The 11339-nt window shown below is 44.1% G+C and overlaps 1 protein-coding gene across 1 annotated transcript; it reads left to right on the top strand.

Annotated features, from left to right (window-relative positions):
• Window positions 1-4361: 4361 nt before the first annotated feature.
• LOC139477931 (circumsporozoite protein-like) lies at window positions 4362-10279 on the top strand. Its single transcript, XM_071260382.1, has 2 exons — window positions 4362-4444; window positions 9916-10279. Exons 1-2 carry the CDS (start codon window positions 4362-4364, stop codon window positions 10277-10279), a joined length of 447 nt encoding a protein of 148 aa, XP_071116483.1.
• The last annotated feature ends 1060 nt before the right edge of the window (window positions 10280-11339 follow it).

The raw sequence follows: 11339 nt of genomic DNA, 5'->3' as shown, positions 1-11339 counted from the left end.
AAGAGAGCTGAGAATTTTCAACTTTCATTTTTGTGGAAGCCTCGGTGGCTGAGTGGGTTAGCTCGCTGACTTTGTGTGCTGGCGATTAGGTGCTTCACTCTGGCACCGGGACTGGACTGGACTCAACCCCCCAAAAGTACGAGAATCTGTGCTTTACTAAGAAAGTGTTATCCCAAATATAGCATCTGTTACATTTGACCACTTTCTAAATGGCATTGTGTATTCATAATTTAACAGTGTACACGAAGGTGCGTTTATAACAATCAACGGATTCCTGCGTAAAAAACATTTTGATTGATTTTTGGCCCTAACTATGAGTTTTATTGGATCCCCCGCAAGGCCAGGTTATCCAAACAAACAGCAAATAACACCGCTCATGAGCGCCGAGTTGTACGTACTTCCTAAAAAACAATAGTGTTTTCCTAAAAACAACACTCAGGTTATATCAATGTTTATTCTGTTTGCGGAGTAGATGTCATCAAAGTGGAAGTCCTCACCCAAGCAATGGTAATACTACCGGATGTCCATTATGTAATTTCTAGTTTTTGGATGACATATTGTTCTCAGTAACCGTAATGTGGAAATAGATAGTTGATTGCTTTTATATTCAAGTTGGTATTTCCGCTATTCAAAGTGTGCAGTGAGGCCGTTTTATCAACAGTCATTTCTGAGACATAAATGCAAATTTTAATTAATTAAGTCTACTCTCATGTTTTGCATTTATAATTAATTCTAACGTTTATTTCAATATTTACAGTACATTCTATTCAAAAGAAGTTAAAGAACACCCGATTCTGTCTTGTGACTATGGTTACTCAATAGAGAAAGCGATAGATATATGTCTCTACCTTAAGTCACATATACGACTTTCGAAGCGTCATTAACCCGTAAGCCCATTAGGACAAAAGAAATGAAATGCGGTGTAAATATTATGAAAAAAAACCTTGTTTCTTATAATTACTTTCCATCAAACTGCCTTCGGAAATTAAATTTAATGCTAAAGTGCTTGTAAAATAAAGTTTAACTTTCCCGCCAGGGGAGACTAGATATATATTATAGTATAGGCTCAGGTATAGGAATATACATATTTATGTAACAATTCCCTATCCATTTAAACTTTATGGTTAACAATTGTGCGTTCTTATGTGAGTTATGTAGTCATCTACTACATTTTTACACATACAATGAGTCAGACACACACACACAAACACCACACACACACAAACACCACACACACACAAACAAACACCACACACACACACACACACACAAACACCACACACACAAACAAACACACACAAACAAACACACACACACACACACACACAAACAACACATACACATATACATAATTTTGACAAGATATACTTAAGATATACATAAAATCTTACAATGATAGCTGATTTAACATATGTTATAGATTATCATAGTAATGCATTTCATATTGTTATTAACTTTAACTATGTGGCCACACTAATTATTATGTCTCACCATATGTGTAACTTGCACAAGTACACATATCAACTGTGGTAACGCCACAGCGATGGGGGCAGTGGGATAGCCTAGTGGTTAAAGCGTTCGTTCGTCAAGCCGAAGACCCTGTTCGATTCCCCACATGGGTACAATGTGTGAAGCCCATTTCTGGTGTTCCCCGCCGTGATATTACTGGACTATTGTTAAAAGCGACGTGAAACCATTCTCACTCACAGCGGTGTTTATCAAATGACTACATATACTTGCAGATTTGCACAAGGCAAGAGACACAATTCAAGTTAAACATACATTAAATGTCAAAAAGAATATTTAGGACAACATTATCACACACTGTAACATTATATACTAGCGAAAACAAGTTATAGAACACCCACCATTGTAAGATTGTATTTTTGCGAAACAATCAGCCATCACTAATTAACCATAGTCTTCTTAACTTCTTTTGAAAAGTATATATTTATATTTTAACCTCATTTATTTAGAGCGTGTTGCCATGATCTGCCACGCGCTTTCGGCGTGATGGTCATATACAACTGAAAAGGGCCGTAAATCAACCAATTACATTTTACGCTAAAATCTGTGTATGTTTTAAAATCACCTACGTCTGTACAGTTAAATTAAGTTATAAGTAAATAGTGAGAAAAGTTCAACATCCCCTCCCAATTGCAGCAGATATGTCATAGTGGTCAAGAGGGGATATTGCTTAACCGCGAGAAAGCGATGTCCCCTCTTGGCCACCATAGTATTCCACTTACTGAAAATAATTTGTTAACAAATACACTCTGGAAGAATAATTGTCCTACACTGACATTATTTAGAACCGGCACATTAGTGTAAGTGTATCTGAAGCTCTGTTAGCACGCACACTTTCATTGCCTGTGCTTGAAATATAAGACAATTTAAGGCGTCACAATGTACAACTGTACCTCGCACAATCTTCTAAATTGTGATAGAGTATTTAAACCGTGCGGACTGCCCACATCCTATTTTTGTATTCCTGTCGCTGTGGCCTCGCCTCTGGGTCTCGCCTCTGACCAGTATGGCGGTGGTCACGTGATGTTATATATAATTTGTCAACGTAATGAAACACTTGTTCTTTCTGTGGCTGATTTAAAAACACGTTCCTTGGCCGTACTAATACCTGACATTTAGCAGTTAAATTATATCATTCCTTCTGTTCCAAACTCACGAAGTGGACAGGAAAGGTGGTCTAAAGTTTTCAGACCGAATCTAACTGCAATATTTGACCACACAAAGCGTCACTGTCAGCCGTCTCGGGATCAAGGCCACTGAGTTCAAGTACAGAGGGTGTGACGTCATCATCGCCAGTTCTGACGTCATAGATTTCAGGTCGTCTGTTGGTCGGCCACATTCTCCTACCCAGAATTCCATGCGGCCGAGTTACCACTGCGCCGGAGTGTGGGTCGTCCAGCCACTGTCAAGTCGTCGTAGGAGGCTTGGTTCCGCCTCGTAACGTCTCAAATATCGCGCATAGAGAAGGAGAACCAGTTATAAAATGCCAGACTGGTTTGACTAAATTATTCTGTGCGCTCTTCTATAGACAGATCCAAGTTTTGTGTCTGCCGGTGGAAAGACGAAATCGTTCTCCCTAAATTGTTGGCTCGTATTGTGTATGACCTATATTGGGAAACGACAGTGAATTCTCGCTAAGTAGAAACCTTTTAAGTGGAAAAAACTCCTATGTAGATACTTTCCTTTGGTCCCCAGGGGTATATGTTACCTATTAAATTGTATTTGATTTATATAAGTAGAACAGCTATATCAGTGTGGCTGTAAATGCATTACTCACTGAGCCGTCAGTACTCACTGGAGTAATTATCAGACACTTGCAAGTGATAATACCCACCCTACACTAATTGTCCTGTTAATCCCTAAACCACAATGAGTTGCCACTGAGTTCATCCCGCTAATGCATGAGATTTTGTTAGCGTAACCAGAAAATAAACACCAAAGTTGCGTTCGGGAGGGTGTCTTAAAGAACGTGAGGTAGGAATGTGGCACGTGAGTCGTAGTGGGTTCACTGGATATTTCCTGGTCCTGTTATTTTCTACTGTATGTGAACTGTTCATTCATTCATTCATTCATTCATTCATTCATATTTATTTGTTATATCACCCGGTCTCTTCACGTTTCACACACGCCTCGTTTGAACCTAAAAAATACAGATCTACTTGTAGCTCATCCCATGCACAGCTTTCATACAAAATATTTTATAAATTTCTTGTGATGTAATCCTCGGTATATGTTTATAAATTCCAAATCTTTCAAAAAAGGAAGCTTCTTTTCCTCCCGAGCGTCATCATTGTTGTCCTTAAACAAATTTCAATTGTTTTCCCCGAAAAATGCCGTACTCCTTAAGTTTTCGTGTTACTTTTTGTATTTGGGTTTGTTTAGTTACGTTTATATTTTCGGGTGAGTTGTGTCATATGTAGACCTAGATTCAATACCAACACAACTACAGTAACTACGGTTATAACGAATACAAAGGTACTACTATTTTTAGTTCGTTATAACCGTAGTTCGTTATAAGCATGACTACAGCAAAACGTCGTGACTTAAAAGTTAGCTCGTTATATCCGTCAGTTCCTTATAAGCGTGTTCGTTATAACCGTAGTTTACTGTATAACCGTGAATGTTTTTTCGGTTTTTTTCATTGAATAAGAGTTCAAACAAGGTGAACGCCGACAAACAACATGCATATCAGGCATTGGCTTGTGTCCTTATCCAAAATACCCCAACGTGTTTTCCACACATCGCCAGTACACTGTTACAATCCACAGAGTGAACTCTGCAGCAAGTGACAGCAACTTACTCTCCAAACCTTCCCCCAACACCAGGGGTCACGAATGGACCAGCCACCATTGAAATACTCGCGCCTATTGGAATGCCACGATCAGATTTCCTACCGCGAGCCATCACAACTGTTTAGGTAGGACCAGGATAAATAACACTCCGATATTAAGATGTCTATGTGGCGCAGTAGGTAGCGTGTCGAACTGCTGATGCAACGGTCCTGTGTTCGAATCTCAGCTATATACTTTTGTGGAATTGTTCATACATACAGAGCTAAATCATTTTTATTGTTTACCTCTTCATTAAGTAAGTCATGATGAGGCCTAGATTTCAGCAATCAATATCATTCTTTTTGTTTGCTACACCTCGTGGAGATCAGGTTTGAAGTCACAGTATCCGACCTGGTTTCTGTCAACAGCTACTTTTCCTATATTTTACTGCCGCTTCTGTCAGGTGTCCCATCTTAACCTGGCCCGTAGAAGCTGGCCTGCGGTTTGTACGTTCCTGTATACAAAGTTGAAGTGATATTTGACACAATCAGCCACCCCACCCCTCTTCACCACCCTCCGCTCTTGCGACAAGCATAGGCTGGTAGGAACCATGCATTCACATTATATCGCCATATCCTCATCACCCCAGCCCAGCCCAGCCCGGCCCAGCCCAGCCCAGTGTATAAATATACATGCACAGCTGAATTTGTATTCTACTGTGTCGTTGAATAAGAAATGAGCATAGACTTCATGGTACACAGAGGCAATAACATGTATTTGAGCCACACAGCACGGCACGGCACGGCACGGCACGGCACGGCACGGCACGGCATAGCTGCATACGTGTGCCGACCACCAACCCAACCTAACCCACATTCATGTTCCGGGCCCTCCCTCTTTGAGAAACGCTCCTAGCTCCATAGTGCTAACGTTGCAACAGACGCAGCAAACATGTTCCCGACGCCACAATCGAGCCATAATGTGTACATATTCCCGCACAAAACCACAATCTAGCATGTCCGATTCTATTCGCAAACCTCCCAACATGTTTAGATATGACGAGGAAAATTACATGATGTTGTTAGATGATGTTGTTAGATGATGTTGTTGGATGATGTTGTTACACGATGTTTGTAACGCCGTCTGCAGCGGGCGGCGTTTTCAAAACAAAAATTGTAAGTTAGTATCCGCACCCAGATTTATTTTTTTAATTACCAGTATCCTTTGTAGAAATATACTGCATTGCTGAATGACTCTTTGACCGTGTCGTTCTATAGTACATGTGTACAGCACGGGAAACCAAAAGCAATGGCGATTATTTGTTTACTACACGCTACACGCTACACGCCATACCTAGGCACAGGCTGGAACCTTGGTTTCTGTGAACGGCTGTTTCTCAGATATTTCTCTGCCGCTTCAGTCAGGTCCATCATATTGCCAGTGCCATATCAGTCAGTTCAATCATATTGCCAATGTCATATCAGACAATGACAAATGAATACACCTGTCACGGAGCCACATCTTCGTCCCAAGCGAACGCAACCCCAGCGAGTGAGTGAGTGCGTGGGTGGGTTTTGAGTGAGTGAGTGAGTGGGTGGGAAGGTGGGTGGGTGGGTGAGTGAGTGGGTGGGTGGGTGGGTGGGTGGGTGCGTGCGTGGGTGGGTGAGTGAGTGAGTGAGTGGGTGGGTGGGTGGGTGGGTGGGTGCGTGCGTGGGTGGGTGAGTGAGTGAGTGAGTGGGTGGGTGCGTGAGTGAGTGCGTGCGTGGGTGGGTGGGTGAGTGAGTGAGTGGGTGGGTGCGTGAGTGAGTGAGTGAGTGCGTGCGTGCGTGGGAGGGAGGGAGGGAGGGAGGGATAAGTACTTGTCACGTTTGCTTCAGTTCTGCTACAAAATGAACGGCTATTTTAGGGCTAGTGTTATCATATGGAGGCTAATACCTACACAAATATTAACGTGGAACAAATGTTCTAACAAGGTCAACACCGACAGCAACGTGGCCGGACCTCAAGCACTGACCTGTGTCCCTATTATCCAAAATCAACTCGCGAGTTTTCCGAATATCCACGGCGCACCAACACTCCACACCGTGAACGCTGTATCAATTTAAGTGACGGCAACTTAATTACTCCCCAAACCTTTTCCCATCACCAGTGATCACGAATGGATAAGCCACAATTTGGATACCCCATTCAAATGCTACAATTAATTCCGCGAATCCCTCAAAACTATGTAGGTAATACTAGGACAAATAACAACGATAATATTAGGTGACTGTTTGGTGCAGTCGGTTGCCGGGTGGACTCACAATGCTGAGGTCACGCGTTCGATCCCCACATGCATTTTTTTCAGAATATTACATACATACATACATACATACATATATCGTTAAATCATTATTTTCACTTTGTCATTAATTAAGACACGGTTAGAGTATATTGAAACATACGCAATGAATAGCATTTGTTTGCAACACCTCGTCGGGACGAGTCACAGCCTGCAACTCGGTTTATGTGAACGGCTCCGTTTCCTATGTTTTCTGTCAGATATCCCTGTGTTGACCTGGCCCATTGAAGCTGGCTGGCGGTTATAACGGTATATGTCCGTTATAGATAGTTGAAGTGATATGAGACAACCCCAAGCCTGTCCATCCATCTATAGCACAGGCTGGTAGGGACCATGATATATCCCCGTGGGTGCATGGTTTCCCTGAATGGCTACTGTTCAGATATTTCTCTGCCGCTTCAGTCAGTACTGTCGTGCTAACCAGTGCTTTTCACGACACAGCCCCAGCCAGCCCAGCCCAGTCAGAGAAACGCTCCAACAGGACTGTGTTTTGTCGCAAAATCACCCAAGTTTGTTTTTTTCAAAATCTCAGCTGGTACAGTAGCAGAGCGTGAACTGTGCACCAACAGATCGCATCAAACATTCTCCCCACACTGGCGCTCACCGAATGAGCAACCGAGCCAGATCTTGTACAAACAGCCACAACATGAAATCTTGCTTGTCCCATTATATCCGCTTACCTCCCAAAATGTATAGGTATGACTAGGAAAATTACAATTTATGTGTGCAGATACCTTGGTGGCGCAGTCGGTAGCGAGTAGCGCTACTGCATCTGAATGTTGGATGCTGCACTGATCGAGTTCGAATCCTGCATGAGAACACTTTTGTAGTTATTCTTTGTATGTGTATGCCTGCACACCTGAATGGATATTATACCGTCTCGTTCAACAGATCATGTAGGAAACAAAAGCAATGTTTGCTGCACCCCCTCAGCATCAGGCTTAAAGCCACAGTATCACAGCTTCAGTCAGTCAGACGTTCAGACGTTTAGACAATGAACACACTTGGCGCAAGTAATAAATTAGAATCGTCCCAGCGGCGCTCACCCCCTGCTCCACCAGAAAGCTTCAATTCCCGCATTGAAACGAGGCATTATTGTCATCCTTAAAATCCTGTACGAAAAATGACTGTCTTGCAAAACCGAATTTAAAATCTAAATATATTTCACTTTATCTTTGTATGTTTTAAGCGTGTTTGTCTTTTGACAAGTGTATCGTGAAGATTGTGAATGGTGCTTCGATCTTGGTCCCTCGCACCAGCTCTGGGAATTCTAGCAATGGGGCTGTGTCCAATTACAAAGTCAACCGATATTTTACCACATCGCCCGGTATTGTACCATTGAATCTTGTCAACTTTGCATCAACAGATCGCGGCAAACATTCTCCCCACACTGGCGCTCACCGAATGAGCAACCGAGCAGGATCTTGTACAAACAGCCACAACATAAAATCTTGCTTGTCCCATTATATCCGCTTACCTCCCAAAATGTGTAGGTATGACTAGGAAAATTACAACTTGGTAGATCATAGATCTTGGTAGCGCAGTCGGTAGCGTGTTCCCCTTCTGATGTCGCAGACAAGAGTTCGTTTCGTCATTGAGTTCGTATCCTTATACAGGTAACACGTTTTTGTAGTTACTTTTTTTGCATGTGTATGCATGCACACCTGAATGGATATTATGATATGTTTAACGAGATGGTATATCCTTAAAATCCTGTACGAAAAATGATCGTCTTGCAAAACCGAATTTAAAATCTAAATATATTTCACTTTATCTTTGTATGTTTATTTTAAGCGTGTTTGTCTTTTGACATTTGTATCTGAAGATTGTGAATGGTGCTTCGATCTTGGCCCCTCCCACAAGCTCTGGGAATTCTAGCAATGGGGCTGTGTCCGATTACAAAGTCAACCGATATTTTAACACCTCGCCCGGTATTGTACCATTGAATCGTGTCAACTTTGCATCAACAGATCGCGGCAAACATTTTCCCAACACTGGCGCTCACCGAATGAGCAATGTAGCCACAATTTGTAATATTTTGTATATTCCCACCAAAGCCACTTCAGTATTAAATATGGCACATCCGATTCCTTTCGTGAACCTTCCATATTGTTTAGGTATGACTAGGAAAATTACATGGGTATGGAACGAAGTCCGCGTGGCGCAGTCGTCAACGTGTCGCGCTCTCAGTGCAGGGATGATAAGTTCAGATCCGTGAAGGTTGATAAACTTTTTCACAATTATTTCCATGTATATATGTACAGGCGTAGCTGAATAAGTCTGTTACTGTGTCGTTAAATAAGAAATGAGTACACAACATGGTAAACAAGCAATCAAATTATTTGTCAGCTACTCCTCACAGCATCGTCCTTGGTTTCTGCGTCGGTTATGTTTCCCATATTATCCCGCCGCTTCAGTCAGTCCAATCATATCAACTTGGCCAGCCGTTTTCACGGTACAAATTTGCTGTCCAGATCAACATATATTAATATTTAGCTTTTATAGTTTTGTCTTTTGACATATCTGCCGTGAATATTCTCAATCAGTTCCATTGATGCCTGTGCTGCTGACCTTTGACCTCTGACCTCTAGAAATGTACGTCCCGGCCCCTCCGTCTCTGAGAAACGCTGCCACGCTCCATAGTACCATGCCATAGCGTGAGGGTTGCAGCAACAGACGTCAGGAAACAATTTCTCGACACCAGTGGTCATGAACGGCCACAGTCCAACCATAATTTGTACATTTTCCCCGCGCAAAACCATAATGTAGCGTGTCCGATTCTATTCGCGAACCTCTCAAAGGTATGACTAGGAAAATTACACAACGCATTAATAGGATGTGATTTAGCGCAGTCGTCAGCAGGTTTCGTTTTTTCGATCCAAAGATGTGAGTTCGAATCCGCATCTGATGTTATTTTAATTATCTTTGTAGAAATATACGTGCATTGCTGAATGAATCTGACCGTGTCGTGAAGTAGGACATGTGTCCAGTGAGGGAAAGGACATGATTTCACATTAACAAGCGGTTTTAACTGAAACATGTCCTCAAGACAAAGCCCAGCCCAGCCCAGCCCAGCCCAGCTTAACTCAACCCCAACCCCAACCCCAACCCTCACCTCAACCCAAACCCCAACCCTAAACCCAAACTCCAACCCCAACCCTAACCTCAAACCCAACCCCAGACCTAACCTCAACCCTAACCTCAACCCCAACCCTAACCCAACCCGAACCCTTACCCCAACTCCAACCCCAACCCTAACCTCAAACCCAACCCCAGACCTAACCTCAACCCTAACCTCAACCTCAACCCTAACCTCAACCCCAACCCCAACCCAAACCCCAACTCAAACCCTAACCCAAACCCCAACCTCAACCCCAACCCCAACCCCAACCCAAACCCTAACCCAAACCCAAACCTCAACCCCAACCCTAACCTCAACCTCAACCCCAACCCTAACCTCAACCCCAACCTCAACCCCAACCTCAACCCCAACCCCAACCCTAACCCAAACCCTAACCTCAACCTCAACTCCAACCCCAACCCTTACCTCAACCCATCCCCAACCCCAACCTCAACCCCGTCTACAACCTCAACCCAACCTCAACCCAAACCCCAACCCAAACCCCAACCCAAACCCTAACCCAAACCCAAACCTCAACCCAAACCCCAACCCAAACCTCAACCCCAACCCCAACCCCAACCTCAAATGCAACCCCAACCTAAACCCCAACCCAAACCTTAACCCCAACCCAAACCTGAACCTCAACCCCAACCCCAACCCTAACCTCAACGCAAACCCCATCCTCAACTCCAACCCCAACCCCAACCCAAACCTCAACGCAAACCCCAACCTCAACTCCAACCCCAACCCTAACCTCAACGCAAACCCCAACCTCAACTCCAACCCCAACCCCAACCCTAACCTCAACCCAAACCCCAACCCAAACCTCAACCGCAACTCCAACCCAAACCCCAACCTCAACTCCAACCCCAACCTCAACCCAACCTCAACCCAAACCCCAACCCAAACCCCAACCCAAACCCTAACCCAAACCCAAACCTCAACCCAAACCCCAACCCAAACCTCAACCCCAACCCCAACCCCAACCTCAAATGCAACCCCAACCTAAACCCCAACCCAAACCTTAACCCCAACCCAAACCTTAACCTCAACCCCAACCCCAACCCTAACCTCAACGCAAACCCCATCCTCAACTCCAACCTCAACCCCAACCCAAACCTCAACGCAAACCCCAACCTCAACTCCAACCCCAACCCTAACCTCAACGCAAACCCCAACCTCAACTCCAACCCCAACCCCAACCCTAACCTCAACCCAAACCCCAACCCAAACCTCAACCGCAACTCCAACCCCAACCCCAACCTCAACGCAAACCCCAACCTCAACTCCATCCTCAACCCCAACCCTAACCTCAACCTCAACTCCAACCCCCAACCTCAACTCCATCCTCAACCCCAACCCTAACCTCAACCTCAACCTCAACTCCAACCTCCAACCCTAACCTCAACCCAAACCCCAACCCAAACCTCAACCTCAACTCCAACCCCAACCCCAACCCTAACCTCAACCTCAACCTCAACTCCAACCCCCAACCTCAACTCAATCCTCAACCCCAACCCTAACCTCAACCTCAACCTCAACCTCAAATCCAACTCCAACCCCAACCCCAACCCCAACC

This window comes from Haliotis cracherodii, unplaced genomic scaffold (genome assembly GCF_022045235.1).
Source record: "Haliotis cracherodii isolate W230 unplaced genomic scaffold, xgHalCrac1.p SCAF_38, whole genome shotgun sequence".
Lineage (NCBI taxonomy): Eukaryota > Metazoa > Mollusca > Gastropoda > Lepetellida > Haliotidae > Haliotis > Haliotis cracherodii.
The sequence above is the reverse complement of the archived record's forward strand: the minus strand, read 5'-3'. Positions and strand labels throughout refer to the sequence as shown.